The sequence below is a fragment of the Notolepis coatsorum genome (genome assembly GCF_963971535.1).
Source record: "Notolepis coatsorum genome assembly, chromosome: 3".
NCBI classification, from domain to species: domain Eukaryota; kingdom Metazoa; phylum Chordata; class Actinopteri; order Aulopiformes; family Paralepididae; genus Notolepis; species Notolepis coatsorum.
Genome location: NC_140167.1, coordinates 21,183,431 through 21,208,472, shown reverse-complemented (window position 1 = coordinate 21,208,472; position 25,042 = coordinate 21,183,431). Strand labels below are relative to the sequence as shown.

Genomic DNA, 25,042 nt, shown 5'->3' with positions numbered 1-25,042 from the left:
CATACAGGTCACCTAGTGTGTTAATACCGAGTGAGGCCCATAAGGAGAATGCTCCATCCATCAGTGAGGGGTGAAATAAAGGGTTAGCTGCTATCGGGGCCAAGTGGGATTGAGTTTTGAACCCACAGTGGCCTCTGAATTGATTCCAAATTCTGAATGTAGTTTTAACGATAATATTTTTGAAGTAGGGGGCCATTGGAAAACCACTGGGGGCATGTATAAGACCGGTTAGTGAGGCAGGTTTGACGGATGAGGCTTCGATGTCAACCCACATAGGGCACACCAGAGGGTTGTCTGACTGTAGCCATTGCTGTATGATTCTAAGATTGGCTGCCCAATAGTAGGCTCTGAAGTTAGGTAAAGCCATGCCACCCAGAGGTCTAGGCCTTTGTAATAGAGCTTTACTAATTCTGGGAACTTTGTTATTCCAAATGAATTTGGATAGACTGTCAATTTTCTGAAAGAATGAGTGGGGAAGAAAGATAGGCAGGCACTGGACAAGATAAGAGAACATTGGGAGAGAGTTCATCTTAACGCAATTGATACGTGCAGCAAGAGAGAGAGGTAATAATTCAAAATCGTCCTGAAATAATTCAAAATCTTCCTGAAATCAAGTCAGTAGAGAGCCAAAATTTTATTTGAATAGGTCCCCAAATGTATCCCTAATTTGGATACCAAGATATTTGACGCCATGGGGCGAAATTTTCAATGGAAAGTTATGCAGTGGGTAACTTCGAGCTTCAATGGATTCAAGCACTTCCAGCATTCCAGCATTCAATGGAAGAAGTTCGCTTTTGTCTAAATTTAGTTTATACCCTGAAATATGGCCAAATCGGGTGAATATGTCAAGTGCAGCTGGAATAGATGTGGAGATGTCAGAAACGTATAGAAGCAGGTCATCTGCATACAGGGAGGTCCTCTGTTCAACACCCCCTCTGATTATACCTTTTATATGAGGGTCTGATCGAAGTGCGATGGCCAACGGTTCAATGGCGACATCGAACAGGAGTGGACTCAAATTGCAACCCTGTCTCATGGAGCGGTGTAGATGGAACTGTGCTGAACGTGTGTTGTTAGTCCTTACTGAGGCAGTGGGAGAGGTGTAAAGTAATTTCACCCAGGCTATACAAAGTTATCCCCCAGTCCAAACTTTTTCAACGTATCGAAAAGATAGCCCCACTCCACACGGTCAAAAGCTTTGGCCGAGGGGAGCTCCCGTAGCTCACCGCATATCTCGGCGCTATTTCTGCGTCGGGGAAAACCGTGCTCGTCACGGATCTGGGGGACACGAGTTCGATTTCTCAGAATGTCTTCCCCTGCTCTACATCCCATTTCAACCTGTTTCTGTCGGTCATGCTTGACCAGAAAAGCGATAAACGCTAAAAAATAAAGTAAAAAAAAAAAAAAAAAAAAAGCTTTGGCCGCATCCAGTGAGATGACAGCCTCCGGGCTAGTTATGGAGGAAGGGCTATATAGAACATTAAAGAGACGCCTAATGTTGGAAAATGAATATCTATTCTGGATAAAAACCTGTTTGGTCTGGAGAGATGATAGTGGGAAGCAACCTTCCCCCTAAGGTGCGCCCGTGCGCACGCGCGCACATGGCAAAACGCTCCCGCGCACATCTGAAATCGGTCAACATTTTTTTTTTTTTTTTTAATTCAACAAAGATGACCATGTTCACGTCTTAAACTCATACTGAGGCCTTAGTTTTGGTTTTAAATTGCATATCATCATTCATTTATTTATTGTCACACAGAGCAGAAGAATTTTGCCAAAACAAACCAATAGTATCCAGCTGCAGAACGGCAGACCAGCCACACTCTCAAACCCAAACGCATTTCCTTTGATTTAATTATACATCAAATGATTTATGTCAAGGATTGCAATGCCTCGTTTGAATGAAGTTAACTTTTCACCTCGATAACGTCAACATTCAGGGTGAATGTAATGTGAGAAATTGGGATAAAAAATTTAATAAAAATAAAAAATATATATATTTTTGTTGATCGGATCGGGAAAGATCGGTATCGGTAGATACTCAAAATCACATGATCGGGATCGGATCGGGAGCAAAATAATTTGATCGGGACATCCCTAACGGTAACCTGTTGCGTGTGACGTTACCAAGAGAAGCCCCGCTTTCAGTGCTTTGTGGGCAGCGCTACTGCACGCTCACACAGACACACACAACAGATGAGGAAGTGGACAGATCCGACCAGCATTGCTGGCTCCTCACAATGCAAACGCGAAAATGTACATTACAGGTGAACTGCAGAGAAAATGTCCAATTTATCATCCCGGTCGAGACTAATTGGAAGCGGAGTGCAACGCGTGCAAAGCTTGACCATAATGTTTATGTGTCTAATAAAGGTGCTGGCGATCTCAAAGCTCACATGGACACAGCAAAACATTACAAACAAAGCAGTGCGAGGCGAGAGTTTGATGGCAAAGTTGACCGAATTGATTGAAGAATGCAGCTATACAGAGAGAGAAAGAAAATAATTGAAAACTATTTTGATGCCTGAAAATGATGTTTTGGTTTGATAAATGCTTATGATACAATCATTCTAAGGATTATGTGTGTAATAAATTAGTTTAGTACACTAATTGCAACAAATCTGAAACTGCATAGTGCACTTTTAAATTAGTATCTTTGTGAGGTTTCTGTTTTATAATTTACATTACATTGAAAAGATAAAGATATATTTTTTAAAGCTGGATTTTCTAATACAGAAGAGGTATTATTTAGAACAGGGGTTCTCAACCTTTCTGCTGCCAAGGCACCCCTGTGTTCAATAAAATATTCCAGGGCACCCCTACATACGATAAAGACTTTCCCGGTCCTGTCTTTTTTGCTACAATGATGATACAATGACTCTTTATTTGCCGTGCTGTCGTTGAGATGTTTTGTTGTTTGTTTGTCTTTGTTGCTTGTTGGTGAATCTGCAAATATGAATTGCCCCACGCGGGATCAATAAAGTTGTCTGAATCTGAATCTGATGACAAACGTTTTTTTTTTAAATACAGAAAAGGATCACTAAAGTGCTATCTGTTGCAGCTGCACTGTTCTCCATAAAAATAGCATATTTGGATACGTTTGACAATTTCTCAAAAACAGAAAATCATGTATTTTTTTTAAATACAGAAAAGTTACCATTTCTCAAAAAATATAAATAAATACAGAAAATAAGCACTTGTTCACTCAGTGGACATTTCTAGCTCAATGCGAGGTCCGCTGCTGCTGGCTAATAATACGGTCAATACGTGGGGAGATCTTTGACAAGGCAACACGCATGTCATCATCAAGGCTCAACTTGGCCCTATATTTTGTTTTCAGAGCTGTCATGGATGAAAAGCCAGCTTCACACAGATATGTGGGGCTGAATGGTATCAACACCTTAACTGCAGCATCATGAGATACTTGGTACTCAGCACCACACTCTGAAACTAGCTCTCCAGGTGGTATCAGATGAGATTTCAATGAGTTCTTCCAAGAGTTTGGATGGAGATGTGTCAGGAAGCTTTGTCTCAATGTTGTCTGTAAAGTTTTTTTTTATCCAGAGTAACTTGGTGATCCTTTTCTGTGTTTTATTAAATAATGATTTTCAGATTTTTAGAAATGGTCAAACTTATCCAAATATGGTATTTTCATGGAAAACAGTGCAGCTGCAACAGATAGCACTTTAGGGATAATTTTCTGTAATCCAAAAAGAATTAGGATTCACTATAAAGTGCATGTTCACTATAAAGTGCCACGTTTTGATATATTGAGCTTTAAACTTTAAGTACATTTTTTGGAACACGCAACCTAAAACACCTTCCTCTCCCAAACCGTTCCTGCAATTGTTTTATGTTGCATGATGATCATGGATACATTTATTATGTATTGTATTTTTTATGTTTAAATATCAACATAATCTGTCTGTCCACCCTCAGTACATTTACTATCAATATAATATAGTAGTCTGACTTCATCATCTTTTCAAACGCACACACATAGAGGGAGAATGCCCCCCCCCCCCCCCCCCTCCTTCCCAGTCATCCTTCCAAGTCCCCACCCTGCTGTTCTCTGTCGCTCTGAACAGGGCTTTAGCTTGTTGTTAGCTTATGGTAACGGGACATTAATTCCGGTCTTAAACACAACGTGGTCATAAAGGAATGGCAAGGATTGCAAAGCATGTTATATGCATTTGACCCGTTGCGGAATAAAACAGCAGGGATTTGTTTTGGGTCGCAAAAACACTACCCTTGCTGTGTTTCAATGTCCGCGTTCCAGATCCAGACGCTACTGCTGTCTGCTGCTGCTGAGCTGAGAGACGCTACTGCTCACTGCTCAGCTGCATCCTATTGGCTGTGTGCTGGAGCGGATATGAGTCACGACACCACGGATTTTCAAAATAAGAGTATCATAATGACCTTAATGTTGCTAGCTTTTGGAGCCTAGTTATTATAGCTGGAGCTGCGCGTGGGCATAAATGAGACCCGCTATAGGATTTTCAAAATAAGACTGTTGTCATTCTATATTTTTAAAGAACATTGCCAGGCATCTCGCGGAACCCCTGACAGCTCTCCGCGGAACCCCTGTGTGCCGCGGAACCCCTGTTGAGAACCGCTGATTTAGAACATTACATCATATTTTTCTTGTTATTTATTTTGTCCAGTAAGACTTGAAAATATATATTATTTTGTCATAGGTTGATTTAGTTATTTTCTTGAGATTTGTCAGATAGATTACTTTAGGCATAATACAGCATGTTGAGTAACTTTGGTTATAGAGAGATATTATTTTGTTATATAAAATAATATAAACAATGATTTTATATCCATACAGAGGAGGTATACTTTAAATATATTATAATGATAAGGCATCTTTGAGTAAACTTTGATTAAGTATCTTGAGGCTGAAGGCAGAGTGTCCTCTTTAAAAAAAATCACAATATGGTCACCCTTGAAGTCGCATTATAATTCACTTAATAAAATAATGACGAGTCAGCCTCCTAAAAAGACAAAAGTTAGTGACACGACTCACACCGCCGCCGCCAACCCAGCCAAAGTAAGGACTATGCTCTGTATCGTCAATCAATGGTCAAATAAATATTTGATTAAGGAATATAATATGCCTTTTTGTATTATTTCTCTGTGTATCAGCAAAATGAATATATTTTTATGTTAGACATTAAGGGAAATTAAGATTCTCAGATTTTTTACAAACCGCCGCTTATCAACTAACCGGTTAATCGGCAGGTGACGTATGTTGCTCAGTAGTTGCTGATGTCTGCTTAGGAGGTTTGAGTGTTTGCTCAGACCAAAAAATAATTAGAGGGAACATTGGTGGGAAGGACAGGTTCTAAGCGCATAGCTAAGAGCTTTGATAAAAGCTTTAAATATACCGTCAACTGACTGACAGGACGATAACTTCCACAGGATAAGGGGTCTTTATCTTTTTTTAGCAACAGAGAAATCGAGGCTTGGGTAAGGGATGGGGGTAACTTAAGTGACCTAAATGAATCTGACATGTCAATTAAAATGGGTGCCAGTTTATAAAATTATTTCCTGTAGAACTCTATAGGGTAACCATCTAGCCCCGGACACTTCCCTGTTTGCAGAGTAGGCGGCAGGCCCGGACTGGCCATCGGGAGCACCGGGAGTTTTCCCGGTGGCCTGGCCTGCACAGATAAAAAAAATAAAAAATAAAAAAAAATTAAAAAAATTATAATTTAATTTTTTTTATACTTTTTATTTAATTTTTTCAGGCCATTGTTTCTAGTTGTGGCGGCGGCGCGGCACGATAGTTAGATAACCTAGGTGGGTGGGGAACAACCAGGATTTCACTGTCTGCGACAGAGTTGGAGAACTATCTGACTCTCTCCCTCGGATCACACACACACAATGGAGCCGTGCTGCCGCTTGTGATTGGTGGAGGCGGGACCAGGCGATACAACTGATTGACAGTGGAGGCGGCGAATGGAATGGCAGATGGCACTCTGCAGAATACTGTAACAGCCAGGCAGTGAGCCAGGTAGTTTTGTAATAATGAAAGGTCTGTTATTTAATGTTTGTGTAAGGGCTATTTTAACTGTTGATGGGTAGTGCATCAAAAGCTTTGGCCGCATCCAGTGAGATGACACCCTCCGGGCTAGTTATGGAGGAAGGGCTATATAGAACATTAAAGAGATGCCTAATGTTGGAAAATGAATATTTATTCTGGATAAAAACCTGTTTGGTCTGGAGAGATGATAGTGGGAAGCAACCTTCCCCCTGGTAGGCGGTCTCTCTGAGTTCATCTATCGTGACTGGTCCCTCCAGCCCCGTGGCAGCCTCCGGGTTTATCTGTGGTATATCCAATGAATTAAAGAAATTATCATAGGCAGAAGGGTCAGAGGTTTGTTCAGATGTATATTAGGTGGTATAAAACTTTTTAAATTCTTCATTAATTAGCTTGGGATCCGTAGTTAAACCAGTGGGTGGGGGATCTGATGTGAGGCAGAGGCCTGTCCTAACTTATGGGCCAGTAGTTTATTAGACTTGTCTCCATGCTCATAGTAAGTCTGTCTGGATTTAATCATTAGATCCTCCACATAAGCAGAGGAGAGGAAATCAAATTTAGCTTGGAGGGAGAGACGTTCTTTATAGATATCCGAGGATGGTTGAGTAGCATGTATGCTATCTAATTGACTAATCTGCTTAGTCAAGTCACTCATCTGTCGTTTTCTAACCTTCGTTTCATAGGCACTATATGAGATTATCTCACCCCTCAGATATACCTTCAATGTCTCCCACAGTAAAGATGCTGAAATCTCAGGGGTCTTATTGGTTGATATAAAAATTATCTATTTGGTTGTGTATGAAATTAACAAAATTCTCATGTGAACAAGACTTATAACATGTCTACTGTATCTGTAGAGTTCATGTGACCTCTTCTGTTACAGTCACCTGAAGAAAACACAGAGAATACCTTCATTTGCAGTACATGATGGCATGTCAATGAACAAGGAGGACATTAATAAACAATACAGTCATCTCTAGAGAAATTAAATGGCCAACAATTGCTTCTCGGTTCACAAAACAAAACGGGGGTGATCACATACAATAGCGCTTGCAAACACAAACACCCAGATGGCACATACAGTAGTGAGCCAAACGATGCAGGCTTGTTAACTAACGATGTGACACCACTTATATTAGCAGTATGCAAATTCATTTTCACTCCTTCTCAGACAAATTGCACCCACGCAGAATCGGAGAGAAGTGGGAAGTGAGCCTATCATTTGAGGTATCACTTTTACACAAAGCTCAGCACTGGCTTTAAATACTACCGTTCATGTCATGTCATGACTCATGACAGGATAATCACCACTATCATCCCAAGCATTCTCGTGGACTAACAGACCTACACACCACCTAACACTGCCGGCCTGTTATTGCAAGCAGCCATGTTGCAAGCAACAGTAGCTGGAAGGACTCTTTTGTTGCGGAAGGGAAGCAATGTAGCCACATTTTATATATTAGTGTCACTCATTGTTATGCACAAAACTTTTCATTAAGATGGTACGAGGACATCAGAATCCTGTCATTTAAATACACACGTATTTTTGGTAATGTTTTTCTATATTAGGTGTTACAAAGGATCAGATTAAACCGAATATATATATTTATTGATTGATATATATTGCATAGTATTTGTATATCGTTTGATATACCTTGTATATTCCTTGTACATATACACGGAATATCCCTTTAGCCTAGTACAGACCATAATATTTCATTCTCCTATTGGACAGCGGTCCACAGGCGCCAGGGCCATGCCTCCAGAGTCAGGTTCAAAGCCACCGTCAAGACATGTCTGTACATGCCCGGCCTTGCCCAAGAATACGAGACAGAAATGAGGTTGGCACTAGATTGTTCACCGTGCATATAAATATGGCGCAGGTGAATACAGAAGCACTTAGTCTTGCTTAGCCCTTAGTCTTAGAGAAACTTAGTGTTGTTACCCAAGAAGTTGAAGCCTCACCCACGATACGACGTGCGGTGAAGTATGGCCTGTTTTGGCCCCAAATAGAGCATTGAGACCGCGTGCGAATTAATAACTGAATTGTCAGAGTTTGGCGCTATACCGTCGAGTGCGACATATTTCTATTAAGTCAGTAATAGTCTATTTGTGTATAGTGTATCGTGCGGCTAAAGTTCTACAGTGACCAGCATCACCAACGCTGCCTCGTACCAGCTAGAGTGCTTATCCAGGCTGGGCTGCTTTCATGGCGCTTTCACCCGAGGAGACCTAGACGAGGAGCGTGTGGACATGTACACTGGATTAATCTACCCGACGACTGCATAGCCATTACGGCTGGATTATATTTGCTTTTGGTCCTGTGATTTATGGAGCGGAGAATCGCCGACGCCTACACGTGTGTGGGATTTACCCTGTGAGGAGCCACGTCGAGTCTGCGCCTCAGAGAGCCTGAGGCAGGCTAGCTTTCTTCACTGTGGAGCTACAGTCTACGGAGAACAGCTGTATTCGTCTGTGGATCAAGAGACTATTGCACCGTCTCCTGTACTTGGAGTCTCCTTAGTCATCGTTGACCAGACTCTCTACTACCGACAGATCCTCTACCCCTGCTGGCTTACAACCGGGGGGACCCTTCAGTATCTCCCGCTATATATTACCAGTGCACCATAGATATAATTCCCTAAGATTCAGGTCGTATAATTACCTCCTGCGTAACCAGAGAATAGACATTCATTATTGATTTGCCTACGCACATTCCTTTGCCTTACAAGTGCATCCAAAGTATAATAGAGAAGTATATTATGTACCTTTTGCTGCAATAAATACTTAATTATACCTTTGTGTGGAACCGATTTATTGTGGGAAGTGTTCATCATATTTATATATCATGTACTGTATGGCCAGTAATTAAAGTACATAAAGCGGTAGTGGTTTAATGATACCATACTTATCAATACAGTCAGGGAATTGTACCCCTCAGTTACATTAGGGCTTCACAGGGTTAAAGGGAAATGCCATACATTTGAAGAATTCACAAGTATTTGTGAACACGCCCCACTCTCTCCTAAAGCTAGACATCAGAGAGAGAACCCTCCAATCAGTGATGTCACTGGGATGGAAAATATGGGGATGCTCCACAATGAATGGGGCTCTGACTTTATGAGGCCATCAAATGAGGTTTACATTCTACCATTGCATCAAGGTCTGAACCAGAATAAAAACCTAATTTGGGCACTAAATTCCCAAGTTCCCAAGGACAACACGAGGACAAATTTAAACTCATCAACTCAATATAGGATCTTTTTCAGTTTTGAAATATGTGTGAGATTATAAAATAAGATATTCCTTTAATGAATTTAGATTGAAATTCTAAATGATGTGCAAAATACAGTAGATAAGAATAGTTTTTTTTAGTCAAGTGCCTGTTAAGGAGTTAAGGAACAAACACTAATGACTTCCTCTTCTGTTCTTTTGGCCAAGAGAAGATGTTTCCATCCGTCTTCCCACGGGACCATCGATTCTATCAGGATGATCGTCTTCACCTCCTCAGACATTATGACCATGTTAGGCCTCAGGGATATTTGGAGGACCTGGGGAAAGTCGTTTTCTACCCAGGGCCACCCTCCCTGCAGGAGCCCCTTCTTGGTCTTCTTGGAGGAGGGTGGCTTCTCCCCCTCCCTGATGAACTGGATGGATGGGGCTGGTCTCACATGGGTCTGCCACTTCTTCTTTCTCTTCTGCTCATGCCTCAGTGCTCTGAGGATCCTGTCATGATGCCATCTGTATCTCCCTTGACTAAGTGCAGTCTTGCAACCCGCCATAATGTGCGCCATCATGCTTCTCCCTCTACATAACCTGCACAATGGGTCCTCCCTCATACCCCAGCTGTGCAGCTTTATTGGTGTTGGAAGAGTTTTCGTCCACTGGTCAGTGGGCAGGTCCTTGTGATCAAAGTTCCACAGCCAGCGGCCCACTTGCATCCTGATCTTTTCATCGCTGCAGTCTCTGTACATCATCACAGCCCTGCACTTTGAACTCTTCGACCACTGATGATAGGGGTAGCTGTAACTGTCCAGACGTGATGTATAGCCCTAATGACGTGATGCTTGGTGGAATTCCAAACCACCTGCGAAGGTGTTTGTTCGGTCACCTCTCGACTCCTTCCACTGATGTCATAGGCACTTCATAGATTAGTCATGGTGGGTAGACCATGCTGGAAGTGCCAGGCCTTGAACTTTCCTGGTAAGCCGGATACCTCTGTCTTCCTCAGCCATTCATCTGCCTGTTTCTCTGTCCGGGATATGCGGCTTCCATTCCCTGGACTTGGAGCTGGAACTTGCTGGTCACTTTCCCATTTCTGATCACCATGCTTGTTGATTTCCTTGACTTGAGCTTCATTCTTGCCCATGTTGCCACGTCGTCAAGTGCCTTCAGGATCCACCTCGCTTGTACATGGGATGACGTTGTTGTCATTAGGTCATCCATAAAGCCTCTTATTGGAGGTCGGCAGGTGCCAGACTCCGTCATCAGCCCTCTGGATTTTGTCCCCGCTGCTGTTATGAACAGATTAATTCCCATGATAAACAAGATGGGGAGATGAGCCTGTTACAATTCCCTTTTCCAGGTCCTGCCACTGGGTTGTGAAATGGGCAGTCTTGAAGCATAACTTGAATCCTCCAAAGTAGCCGGTGATCATTCCCCTGATGTGGTGAGGGATATGGTAGTGTTGTGTTGGTCGAGCCAGATTAGATTGCCTTTGCTCTCCTTGGCCTCCTGGTTCAGCTGATTGAGGACATCTGTGTTCCAAACACTGTATCAACGTACTTGTTCTTCGCCATGTAGGTAGCCAGACGGAGAAGATGCTCAGGAGAGAAATGGTCCGGAAATGACTAATCTTCAGTATGAAACAGCCCTCTGCTCTTTCCCAGGACGATGGTATCATGCCTTTTGTCCAGACCCTCCGCAAAAGTTTCCATAGCCTGTGGAGTAGCATCTCTTGTATACTTTATAAGGTATACAACTTGTCCCTGGGGCAGATGCTGATTGGGCTTTCTGTACAATGTCTTGGACTTCTTGTAAGCTCATCTTACATGGGTGCTTACCTTACAGGTACATTTTACAGATTACCTAACAGTGATGTCAGCTTCATGACCAATCAGAGGGTTTTTCACTGTATTCTCAGCTGGCTGCTGTTTCATACCAAAGACACAGATTGTCTTACAGTGGTGTCAGGTTTCAAATGAGAAATCAGAGTGTTTTTCATTCTATTCACAGCTGGCTGCTGTTTCATACCAAAGGGTTCTCTTATATGATTTCATACTCTTCTGGTCAGCTGCAGCTATATCCATGATGCTGAATACACTTCAGGTGTGAGACAGAGAGTGGAGCACTGCAGTAAGTAAAGCGTACATAGGATAACTTATCCCTTAGAATATCCATTACACTGTGAAAAAGGTGATTAGTTACCATACAAATAATATTGATCAATAACCTCTTTGCATAAACAAAGCAGATGACATCTCTGCCAGTGCCAACATAGCATAATTTTTTTTATTTATTTATTTATTTTTGATCTCTTTCTCCTATTTTTCTCTGATTTTCTCCCTGTCCCAATTAGTCGTTGTGCCAATTCCCCCCCTCCCCTACCTGGTTGTTGTACGCATGTTCTCCCACGAGTCGGTACAAGGGTGTCCTGATGTCGAACGCACGCTTCCTCCGAGACGTGCGCCGACAGCCAGTGAGGGGGGGTACAGGTAGGATAGGTAGTAATAATAATAGAACATAGAACAAAGTGCAAAGTAATAATGATAATAGGTAGCAGTGAACAGTAGTGGCCGGATTTAATCAGACAGTAGTAAAAGTGATGATGGTCCAAACCGTCGTAACACACTGCGCCAGAGTCAGACAGTCTTAACAGTTCTCAAGTACAGTTCACAATTACAAATACTGATTCCCTCTACCCTCTTATGATAAATCGTCTATGCTATAGGCTACACCTATGATCAGTCATTTCAGTTGGGGTATAATCTTTCTTTTGTGGTTGCATTCATTCAGTCAGTCATTGTGTGTGCCATGTGCTTTTTGTGTGTAAATTATTTGATTTGTGTTGTGTGCAGTGTAAATGATTTGATCTGATACAGTGGGGGTTTGTTGTCGGGATTGTTATCAAGTTTATATTGCCCCCCCCCCCCCTCATGGTCCCTCGTTGAGTGCGCGTCCTTAATAGGCTTCAGTCCCCTGATGGCGTGTGGGATCACTGCCCAGAGCCAGATTAGTTTACCGTACAGCGCGCCTCACTGTTGAAAGCAAGGGAAATAAGCTAAACTTGTGAACCCAACATATGGCCAGTCATGCTGTCGTGTCATCCCACAGCTGATGATTCATGTAAAATTACTACTCTGTGGTTCTTCTGGGCCGAAAGATTATCCATTTATGATGTGCAATCTCCAAAAACAGAAGTGTTTGTGTTGCTGCCGAATAAATACAAGTATGTAAGTGTAAATACATGTCAGGGACAGTGCTATGGGCCATATAGGGGGTCACCTACAGGCTACAGCAGTGCTTCTCAAACATTTTCATGTCAAGAACCAACACAAATTAGACCACATTTGTTCATTTATATTCATTTATTACAGAATTCTATGTCTATACGGTAGATTATGTGATAATTGGAGGTGGTAGCAGAAGGGACGACAAGGAGGAAGCTGTACACTATTCCCTCCATGATAAGCTGACTGAAATGAGAAGCATGTTCAGTCATAACTTATCCCCCCAGACATACCACTAAGCGCTTCGGGCCGACCTTCGTGTTAGTAGCCAACAAGCTTCATCAACCAGGCAGAGCCGGAACGGGCTAACCACTGCATATCTGGAGATCTGGGAGGTCTGTTAGAATCAACCAGAATCAGAAAGGTCTTTATTGCCAAGTATACTTTTCACATACAAGGAATTTGCTTTGGACGTTACTGGTGCGACATTAGCGGACAGACATTAACAGACAGATAATACAATAAAGTGGTGGAGTAAAATAAAATGAAATATGAGAATAATAATAATAATAATAATAATAATAATAATAATAATAATAATAATAATAATAATAATAATAATAATAATATAATAATAATAATAATAATAATAATAATAGAATAATATATTTATGAAATAAAATATAGGCCAGGGCTGTAGGCTACGACTGTATAAGAGGTTGAGTAAAATGATGGGATATAAACTAAATTAAATATAGCACAATAGATATAGTACAAGATCTGCTAGATCTGCTAGATCTGATTAACGATCACAACTGGACTCTTTTTCACCTTATCTGTTTTTTTCTTCTTTTCCCCTTTTGCCTTGTATCTTATTATTCTATTATTTTTTTTTTTTTTAATCTTTTTTCCCCTTCCATTTTCCTCCGATTTTCTCCCATCCCAATGTTAGTCGTTATGCCAATTCCCAATCCCCTTCCTGGTCGCTGCGCACTTACCCCCCACAGTCGGTCTGGGAGAGTGGAGGCTACCACGTGCTTCCTCCGACACACGTCCAGCCAATCAACCGCTTCTTTTTCACCTGGCAGCGCGGATTCTCACTGAGAGGGCGTAGCGTGTGGAAGGATCACACTATCCCACTCAGGTCCTATCCGTGCTTAGCAGGCGCCCCGACCGAACTGTAGGAGTTGCTGTTTACAACGACCCGGACCCACCCCGCCAGCTTCTCCCACCCTCTAATACTGCCAATTGTATTAGTGTGAACGGCCAGCCAAGCTGGTGACAACCCCGGAGCTGTGAGCTGGATTCGAACAGGCGAATCCAGCCGCTCCGGGGTTTGGTGACGAACGCAATCTCCGTTACGCCACCTGACCGCCCCATATTATTCTATTCTAATGATGTTGTTGTTATGGAGCAATCAATCAATCAATCATTCAAAGGTCAGTGAATACCACGACCACAACACCAGAGGGAGCTCCACAAATCATGTTAAACCCAGATTCGGCTCAAACAAGGGACTAAACACGTTTCGCAATTATGCCACATCAATGTGGAACGCCCTACCCACAGATGTAAAGGAATGTGAATCACTACCCACTTTCAAAACCACTCTCAAAGAGCACCTACGAGAGACTGCAATTCGAAACTGGCCCCTGTAAATGTCCTAACGCAACCCCCTCCAATGTACAATAAATGTCCTATTAAACCCAATAATACACGAGACCCTCTTCTTGGGACCAAGTAAGGTTTCGTTGATAATCCAATGTACAGTTGAAGGTGACATAGCGTATATTGATATGATGTTAGCTAGTAATGAGTGATGAGGGTTATGCCAGAGAGAAAGGCAGGGGCATTGGTCCTGGTGAGGGCGCCAGTCTAGAATCTCACCAAGGATGCCAAATGCATTAGGGCCGGCCCTGAAAACAGACTGCCTTTCCTCAACTTGATAGCTCACATAAATGGTCCACAGCACACAATGGCCAGGTTTTGCAATGTAATGCTTTTACTCTCAATAATATTTATCATAAGACCAAATGTTTCAGTGACCACCTGAACTGACAGCATTAATCCTTAACACACCATCACAGCGGTAAGCAAACACACCCAGAATTACACCAACCTGTGGATCAATGTTGACACTGGGTGATCTGCACAACCTCGTACCTACTCCATGGATGCCACACTCTGCGCTCTGATCCCTCCTGGTGAAATGAGTGCATTAATCATGTGATGCTTAATTCAAAATTAGGCTACACTGGGTGTAATGTGGCAACAGGAGGGCTTTAAATCTAAATGATTTAAAAGCCAAACCCGGGTCCTGTCACAATGTACGGTTTCGTGGGACCTACGGGCCAGTGTTATCCAACAAGATAAATAATATGATGGAGGAAACCTGAACTGATAGCCTAGGCTAGAGCTTAAGATGGTGAGGAAACCTGAACTGTCTGATAGCCTATAGGTTGGAGCTTAAGATGGTGAGGAAACCTGAACTGTTTGATAGTCTATAGGTGGGAGCTTAACATGGTGATGACAGCTGAACTGTCTGGCCTAGGTTGGAGCATAACATGGCGACGAAAGCTGAACTGTCTGATAGTCTACATGTGGGAGCTTAATATGGTAAGGAAAGCTGAACAGCCTAGGTTGGAGCCTAACATGGTGCCCAAAAACAACGGCATTAGGCTACAGGGGACTAAGATGATCCACTGCACATACATTCACTTTAGTGTTGATTTCAAATAATAACATAGTTCATCATTCTAAAAAACAATACATGGCTTATCATATTATTATTATTATTATTAGAACGGGCTAACCGCCACGGATTAGGTGATCTGCTATATGGACTCTTTTTTTCTCTCCTTCAGCACTTGTTTTTAGCTCTATTTTAGCTCTATTTATTATGTTTGTCTTTGTTTTTAACATGTACTAATGCTATTGATGTTGTGATGGACACCTGAATCTCCCTACAGGGATAAATAATGGTTTTCAATTCAATTCAATAAATTATTATTAGTAGTAGTAGTAGTAGTAGTAGTAGTAGTAGTAGTAGTAGTAGTAGTAGTAGTAGTAGTAGTAGTAGTAGTAGTAGTAGTAGTAGTAAGTAGTAGTAGTAGTAGTAGTAGTAGTAGTAGTAAATACTAGTAGGTAGTTCATACTGGATGTGATGCCTGGTTTATAACCTATTTACTTTCTTGAGCAGTAAGCAGCTACAGTAAGTAGGTTAGAATGTATGTGTTCTAACCTAAATTAATAACACTGTGATGCCATCTAATGGACACATAACAGGTTGCACCCATTTCTAACCCCTGCTTGCCTGCAGTCTTGGGGAAATCATTCACTGTCGTTCCAAACGTAGCTCAGTTCAGTTCAGATAAGATACTCTGTATTCAGTCCGACTTGTTTCAAAAGTGTACGGACACGAGATGATCTGCTCCAATAGAACCAACCCTGATATCAGAGAAGTGTGAATGTTTTCAACTATGCAGGGATGAATTGATTGAAAACTTTATTAACAGATTGCAGAATGGGTACAATACAGTACAGCTCAATACACACAAGTGTTAAGGGGATGCAGACCAGAGAAAGACTTTCGTCTTGTTTACATCAGGGTCCCCCATTTTCAATTCATCATAACATAATATGACATACACGACATACAGATAGACAGTACTTCTCTATACATTTATGACATACCAGATTTACAAATACAGTACTGTTTGTGATACAAAAAGAGTATAAAAAAGAGAGTATATACATTTGACGTAGAAACTGTACATTGGAGGAGGTTGGGTAGGTGGGGTTGGGTGGGGGGGTTGTCGAAAGCTGTGTTCTTCTTGATGAACTGATGACATGGATGAAATTACTACATGAATCTACATAATTAACACACCACATCTAGAACTCTGGAAATGCACCATGTGAGAGTGACATAAAACTAAGACACAAGGGCTCAGTTTGAAACAGAGAGAGTGACATACCGTACAATACAGTACGGCTCAATACACACAATTGTTAAGGGGATGCAGACCAGAGAAAGCCGTTTGTCTTGTCTTGTTTGTCTAGACGTTTGTCTAATAGACAGTCTCCTCCCCACCGCATGTATATATTCTCTCCCCGCCGTATGTATATTTCTCTCCCACCCACCCACCCCCTCCTAATGTACAGTCCCCTCCCCATCATATGTATATACTCTGTCAGGATCTATGGGTAACAGTACTGTATATTTAAATATCGTATACGTCACAAATGTAACAGTATTAAATACCTGTATGTCATGTATGTCCCTATGCCATAAATGTTATGTATGTTGTGTATGTCCCTATGCCATAAATGTCATGATGTCATGTATGTCTTGTATGTCATAAATGTCACTATGAATTGAAAATGGGGGACCCTGATGTAAACAAGACAAACGTCTTTCTCTGGTCTGCATCCCCTTATAAAATTGTGTGTATTGAGCCGTACTGTATTGTACCCATTCTGCAATCTGTTAAATAAAGTTTTCATTTATTCATTCATTGTTTACATCAGGGTCCCCCATTTTCAATTCATAGTGACAAAGCAGCCAGCAATCACAGCACGTAAGTTTCACCACGGACATATGGACCTGTGATGTTTGTTTGGTTTATTTAATTCTTTTTGAGGCGTGCTGTCCTATAAATGCCAAGTAATAGTTGTTTCATGGACCAAGACCACAACAGTCTCCTCTCCTATAGCGTCAAATGTTTTATCTGCGGGCATACTACCGCAGGATAAGTGTTTCAGTTTCCAACAGGGTTATCCCAGGCCTACGGGTCGACGAAACATTACTTCGGACCGGGCCCGGCGATACGGGAAGCACAGGGTCACCAGAGGAGGTCAAAGACCACCCCAACAGGCCCCTCTTCGCCATGCGTGAGAGAAGAGTGAAAGAACGGAGAACCAGCCCCAAGCACACCGTACTTGGTATTCCCAGGCGGTCTCCCAACCAAGTACTAACCAGGACCAACCTGCGTAGCGGCCGAGATCCGACGAGATCGGGCGTGTACCGGTTGGCATGGCCGTAAGCCATTACGACAGTGCGGAGTACAAAATGTACCCAACAAGGGTCTCCATAGCGCCTAACCCTGTGACACCCGGACCGACCTGGCATTTTTCCCCCTGAAAAAAGCCCAAGTCCCTCAGGGTACCAGAACTGCAGATCTGCATCCCCGGCGGACAACGGGTTTAACTGATCCGGACCAGCGTGACCAGAACCAGTCCCGTGCCCTAACCACGCCGACATGCCTACTCCAGGAGAAGGGGCAGATATGCGTGTTGATCTTAAAACATGAAAAGAAGGCGCCACCCAGCCATTCGGTGCGAACCGCGCCCGGTGGCCCACCCCCAGGGCGTGAGACCCCTCTACATATGTTCAGATCCATTCCGTCATCATCCCCCAGATATGAACGAGAATCCGTCGACAACCAACACAGGTCGTCGGAAGAGGAAAAACCTCCATCCCAGTTGCTTTATAAAAACGCTGTTTTAACCCCAAGCAACCAAGGCGTGCCAGTCAGTCGCCTGATGTTCAACAGAACACCCCGAGCTAGCACTATGCGTGCGTCGGGACACAACCACATCAATAAACAGGCTATTTAGACCTGTCATTTAATCCCCAGGGGAACGACAAGAGGGGTGTGATGCTTCCTAACCCCAACTCTTTTTAATAAAAAAGAAGGAAGCACCAACAGCATGAATCCCAGTCTACACTGCCGGGAGTAAAAACTGTTTATATTTTTACATCCAGTCACCCCTTACTTAGAGGGTTTAGACCGAAATTCCCCAGAAAGCCTTCCCACATGAGTCGTAGCATGAAAAAGACATGGCAACTGTGAGTCACGTGACAAACTGACTCAAGTTACACATAAAATCGAGCGTAGCAGACCCGTAAGTCCTACGCTCTAACCCGACACTTTGACACCACAGACCTTACGTAAAGATCTAACTCACGGAAGCCGTCGTCATAGCAACGTACTCGTATGCTATGACGGGGGGAAACCCCGCACACAACTTGTAACTGAGGGGTACAATTCCCTGACTGTATTGAATAAGTATGGTATCATTAAACCACTACTGCGTTATGTACATTACTACTGGCCATACAGTACACAAGTATATGTGATGAACACCCCCACAATAACACGGCTTAACGAAGAAAGTACTATTTATAGTATTTATTAGAAGAGCACCAAGATTATCTTACATTTATTAAGAATGAGAGTTGCGCTTGTAAGGCGAAGAATGTGCATGAATAGGTCAAGAGCGTAAGTCCATGAGCATATTACGAAGGGGATAATTAATACCACCTGTAGCATAAGAATTATATAGGGCACACTCGTAGGTCAGCTGGAGATACTAAGGGGTTCCCTCCGGTTGTAAGCCAGCAGGGGAGAGGAATGTTCGAATGCAAAAGTCTGGATCAACGAGGAATCAATAAGCTCCAGCTACGGGAGGCGGTACATGTACTCCCCTCGATCGGCAGACGAAAGCAGCAGCTATAATCCAAGTATGCGCGACAGCATAGGTGAAAGCCAGCCAGCCTCTTCCTAGAGACGGGCTCGAGTGATGCTCCTCACGGGTAAATCCCACACAGCAGCGGGGTAGACGGTTCTCTGCTCCAGCAACCACGGTACCAAAATCAATAATAATCCAGCCGGAAAAGGCTCTGCATTCACCGGTGTAGATTCTCCTGTGCACGGTACTTCACATTAACTAGGTCGAACTTGACGTTATTTCACTAAGCTCTGACACTTTTACTATCCTATTCGCACGCGGTTATAAGTGCTCTATTTAGACGCAAAGTTGCTCACTTCACTTGGTCGTTGACTCGTGGTGAAGGCTTTAACGTTTGAGGGTAACTAACTGCTGTATCCACCTGCGCCGTATTTATACGTAAGGTGAATAATCTAGTGCCAACCTCATTTCTGTCTCGTATTCCTGCGCAAACCTGGGCATGTTGAGACAAGCCTTGGCGGTGGCTTTGAACTCGGCATTGGGGGTATGGCCGTGGCGCCTAGGGGGGTCGCTGTCCAATAGGAGAACGAATATTATGGTCTGGCTTGTACCTAGGTAAAGGGATATTCCGTGTATATGTACAAAGAATATACAAGGGATATCAGACGATATACAAATATTATACAATATATCTCAAGTAATAAATATATATATTCGGTTAAATCTGACCCTTTGTAACACAACTCCTGTTTGTAATAGGAGCCGCGTCAGGACAACCCTTCCCCCCCCCCCTCCCCAGCCAAGGCATTGAACGGCTTGGCCCTGACTGGCCCAACAGGAGATGAGAAAACCCCCTTGACCAATCAAGTGGGAAGGAGGGGTTTATTCGGCACCCCCTCACAAAAACCCTTCCCCCTACACACAATAACAACTGTAGCATATGAGACCTTTGGTAGAATGCTAATGCATAGCGCAAGCTAATACAATGCACGCTACCCACAGACTGTGAACAGGGTTTACAACAAAACCAAGTCGTGTGTGTGTGTGAATCCTACACCCGCATTCCATGTTGTACATAGAAAAACAGAGAGTATAACGGCTAGGCCATGGAACATGTGTATACGAGTATTACTGCAACTAACACAACAGTGTTGTGGATCAACATTACTTTGTGTGTAAGCAACAGATCATACAACCAGCTTCTACCTGCATGTGGAGCGTCAGGCCAAGATAGAAACCTTTCTATAACTGAGTGTATGCTGCAGACCTTGCTTAATCTCATAACACGAACGTAACTCATCCCTCAATGTATACAAATGCAGATTCACATTTCGCAACCTCATCATATGTTTAGGTGAAGAAACACAGTTTGTTTAGCCAAAAAATACAGTCCCCCTTTAAGGGGACTTTTTATTTAGGCAACAATAATATATGAGAGGGCCGGGGAGGGGTACAGAGGGGACCACAGGGGAAAAAGTCACTGTATTTAGCGGCGTCTGCTGCCTCGAGCCGCTCGGGCTTTGCCACCCGAGAAGCCCCGGAGGGACGGTAGGCAATCGGTTGCTGGTCTCGTCGATCCCTACCGTCTCCTCCGGTCGTAGATGGGCCGGCTGCAGCAGTACACCGTCTCTCCTCCTGGCCTTCTTTGACGGGCCAGCAGTGGCGGCGGAGGCAGTGGTAGGCACGGCGGAGGTAGCTCGACGTCGTGGAAGCCTTCTGACTCCACCGGCGAGGACGGGAGGCGGAAAATGGGGTTGGAGAACAGATCTCTCCTCTGCCATCTCTCTGCATGTTGAGGTCATCAGCTGCAGGGCCTTCCCGAACAGTCCAGCATCGGAGAGGTTGGCCGTCAGAAGAGGGTCTCTCTTCTTCTCTGGCACACGGGCCTGCTCCAGCCAAAGGTGGCGCTGGATCAGAGTAGCCAGGGCGCGCACTTTCCCAGCGGCTATGGCCTGCACCTGAGTCAGATGCAGGACAGCTCCTGCCGCCTGGGTGAGCTGATCATGTTGTACCGCGGTCAGCTCCGTGCCGCCCGTCATTATCCCAGATACAAATCTAGCCAGCTGTGCGACATTAGACGCAGCAGCCAGCGACTGTGTACCCGCGACGAACGACTGGTCACTCCAATACGCCAATCGCCTAGCCGAGTTTCCCTGGAGAACCGGCTTGCATAACGGTTCCCACACCACATCCGGACAGAGGAGAGCGGCCATCGGCCTATCAAGCCGTGGCACACCCTCTCTCATACCTTCAACCAACCCTGCCACCCGCGTAACTGGTACGTAGGCGGGAGTAAGGCCCATGATGTGAGACACCACCTGGCCCCGACGAACATAGGCCCCCATTGAGGGGAAAAATGGGTAGACAACGTCCACCCCTCTCACCGGGCGACGCTGCCAGAGATGACCTATGAGATCATCGGGGGCAGGAGCAGGCAATGGCTGCGGCAGCGGCACGCCGTTTGCAGCGGCCGCTACTGCCATGAGCTCGGGGGACCAAAGCCTGCAGTTCCCCCTGCAGACCTTCCTCCACCGAACCCGCATCCCTCACATGCAGCAGGCTTCGATCGGTTGAGGAGCCACAGTCTGATGTGGCTGATAGCAGGGCATCCTGCCGATGAGGCTGAGGTGGTTCCCCGACATCCTCGAACAAGGCGCCCCAAGGAGACATTTCACCCCCCTCCAGTGTTACCTGGACGGGTGGGATACTCGCCTCCACTGGGCCTTCAAACAAAAATCTGTCCGACTCTACCATGTAATCCTCTGTTTCCATAGGGCATGCAGAGACCGACGCATCCTCGCTGGTCTCCAGCAATTCCCCAAACCCAGGCCGTTCGCGTCTGCAGGACACCATCTTGCGACGTGAACGAGCAGACGCGAAAAGTTTGCGTCGCAAATCCTCCGGGACCAAAGGAACCGGCCGCTCAAGAACGGACGATTCCCCGGAAGCAGAGGAACCAGAGCCGGGACCAGGCCATCGCCGGGGCGACGGCACCGGTGCACCGGCTCCTCGGAGAGGCAAACTACCCATCGGCTGCCTCCCGGGCTTGGCTGGCAACCACGAAAGTGGCAACAGCCCCGCACCAGAACGCACAACGGAGGCGGGAATGGAGAACCGCTGGTGAAGAGTGGGTCTACGACTCTCCGAGGTAGACATTATGACTTAGATTTTTCTCTTGAATATTTATGAGAAGAAAAAAATAAGCACAATGTAAACACGTCTCAACTTTCTTCAACTAGCAACCTCGTCAAGTGGGGATCTACCGAAGGCACTTCCTTGTGGTGAAAGCGAAGAAGGAGGCGAGTAGGTGGCCACACACCTGCTTATGAGGTAAGCTGATAGGGGTGTGGTCAGACGAATATTGGGATGTAAAGATACATTGTGGAATTTTTATTCAGTGCGCGTGCACAAGCGAGGTACAGTGCAGTAGTGACGCCGAGCGGAGCCATACGATACAGAACGTTTGTTTTAATATGCACAAAACGTTTTCGACCATCCTTCATCAGTGTGCAATGAAGAATGGTTGCAACAAACAAGCCTTAACTAGGCTGTGATCCAAGCCCTGCAAGGAACCATTTAGAATGTTTATGTTGTCAAGTTAGACACGGTCTATATCAGGGTGTGAAGAGAATTCAGAACCAACCGGTTAAGAAAGTATGGGGGCCATGCAGGTGGAATTTATCATAATCATAATCATAATCCAGTAGCAATAACCAGTCAGACTGGAAACTAGTTTTCAGTCCCACACAGGTGGTGTGGTTTAAATTTGCGTGGTTTTCATTTACAATGCTAAAAGATGGGCATGGCATAATACAAATCGGACTATAAATCAAAGTTTCTTTATCGAAACATTACAAAACGTGCAGGACATGTTTCATAACACTGCTGAACTGTGTGTGTGAAGTTATTTTGCAATCCTAATGATCAATATTGGCTTGAATATCACCGCTTGCGGCTATATTATTAACTGGTTACTAACATTTAGATCAGTCCAGTGTGGTTATTAACACAAGCATTGTGATTTACTAACATTTTAACATCAGTGCACTGAATACCGAATGCGTTTATAGTTAGTAATATTATTGCAGTATTATCTTGCTGCCACGTGTCTCTTATATTGTAGCCTATATATGAACATGTCACTTTTGGTCTTTAAGAACATCTCAACTTTAGTCTGGTATCTGACCGATATTCCATGCTAGTATCAGTATTGGTGCATCCCTACCGATACCTATACTGTCTAATCTGACCAAAATATGTGCTATAATCTGTCTTTTATCTGCACTGTCATCATGTCAGTTCACCTGCTGCCATGCACTTACTGTAAGTGAGGAATGGAAACTTTGAAAACCATGCTAAAGACTTTATCTTGTTTAGTTTTTTTGTATTTCTTTACAGTATTCCCTGTAGACTGGGTAACACTCACCGAGTTGGGGTTCCTGGTGCGGGTGGCGGGCTGGGGCCCTCCTGGCAGTGTCTTGGCATCTTCCCTTTGGCCCCGATTGGTGCTGCTGTTTTTGGCCATGTCCTGACCCGTGGACAACCGCTTAACCGCTGTTAAGACTAATCTTACTTCTTCTCGCTCCTCAAGGTACACTGTGTCCGTGTAACGGTTGTCATCTGGTCAGAGATTGAAGAGACGGAACTGCTTTCGACTGTTTATTGCCTATAAAAAGACATGAAATAGAAACAGCTGTAGTGTTTTCCTGGTCACTGTACATCTGGTAGACCTCAAGCAGACCGGTACAACACTGCTCCTTTTATAATGTCTCAATGACACAGTATTTATAAAAGTACATGTATTTTACATTCTCATAACAATTAAAATAACAAACCCACTACTTTCCATTACACAGTATCATACCATTAATTTGCAAGTCTATACACCAAATTGGTAAACTTGCACGACCTGCTGGACATAGCAGGAAGTGCATCAGTGGATTTTCAGCAATGACGTCGAATATAACATGTTTGCATTACGTATGAAGCCACATACCTATAAAAAGACATGAAATAGAAACAGCTGTAGTGTTTTCCTGGTCACTGTACATCTGGTAGACCTGCATGTGTAACATAAAACGGTACATTAGACTTCCTTCTCAAGATTATTGTACAAAGAAAGTATTCGCGCCAAAACACGTTCCTCCAGTTCCAACATTTGCAAACGCAACACACATACAGAACCAATACCAGCGGTCAAACCAACACAGCTATCATTACGTTATGTAATACAGTGAGCATTATGCACTAGGTTACTGCAGTTTAATGTTTAGACAAATTCTAACCAGAGAAATTAGTGAAATAGCAGAGCTACACTTCAATGGGAACCTACCTCAAGCAGACCGGTGTCGTGCCTAATTCGGACCCGCCGCCAAGTTATGACCTACCCCCCTCTGGTGAACGCGCATAGACCTCGCGTGGACGTGCATACACCTCGTGAACGCGCATACACTCTATCAGCCTATCAGCGCAGTTTAACAGCCTGCGCAGCGATCGTGGACGCGCATACACCTCGTGAACGCGCATATACTCTTTCAGCATATCAGCGCAGTTTATTAGCAGCCTGCGCAGCGATCAGGTTGCCAGCCTGCGCGGTCTATTTGAATGAATGAATGAATGAAAACTTTATTTAACAGATTGCAGAATGGGTACAATACAGTACGGCTCAATACATACAATTGTTAAGGGGATGCAGACCTGAGAAAGACGTTTGTCTTGTTTCCATCAGGGTCCCCCATTTTCAATTCATATAGACATATATGACATACATGACATACAGATAGTCAGTACTGCTACATCTATACATTTATGACATACCAGATTTGCAAATACAGTACTGTTTGTGATACAGAAGGAGTCAAGAAAAGGGAGTATATACATTTGACGTAGAAACTGTACATTGGAGGTTGGGTGGGGGGGGTTGGGTACATTGGGATATTGACAACCATACTGGGTAATTTACATTGGAGGTGGTTGGGGGGGGGGGGGGGGCGGGGGGCATACTGTATAAACAAGTAACACTGTACATTGAGGGGGGGGGGGGAGGAGACACTGTACAAACAAACACAAT

At 43.9% G+C, this 25,042-nt stretch overlaps 1 protein-coding gene across 2 annotated transcripts in view; it reads right to left on the bottom strand.

Moving 5' to 3' along the window:
* Positions 1-24,353, bottom strand: part of LOC311225435 (serine/threonine-protein kinase/endoribonuclease IRE1-like) — a 68,585-nt gene extending 44,232 nt beyond the window's left edge. Inside the window, exons 1-3 of one of the 2 annotated variants that reach the window (XM_084310715.1) lie at positions 24,305-24,353; positions 23,399-23,702; positions 6,220-6,333 (exon numbers count right to left, since the gene is read on the bottom strand). In XM_084310715.1, coding sequence (XP_084166841.1) covers positions 6,220-6,333; positions 23,399-23,497 — 213 coding nt within the window. In that variant the 5' untranslated portion in view covers positions 23,498-23,702; positions 24,305-24,353. Of the gene's footprint in view, positions 1-6,219; positions 6,334-23,398; positions 23,712-24,304 lie in introns of those variants that run through there. The other variant, XM_084310714.1, reaches the window with a different exon arrangement.
* Between the last annotated feature and the right edge of the window lie 689 nt (positions 24,354-25,042).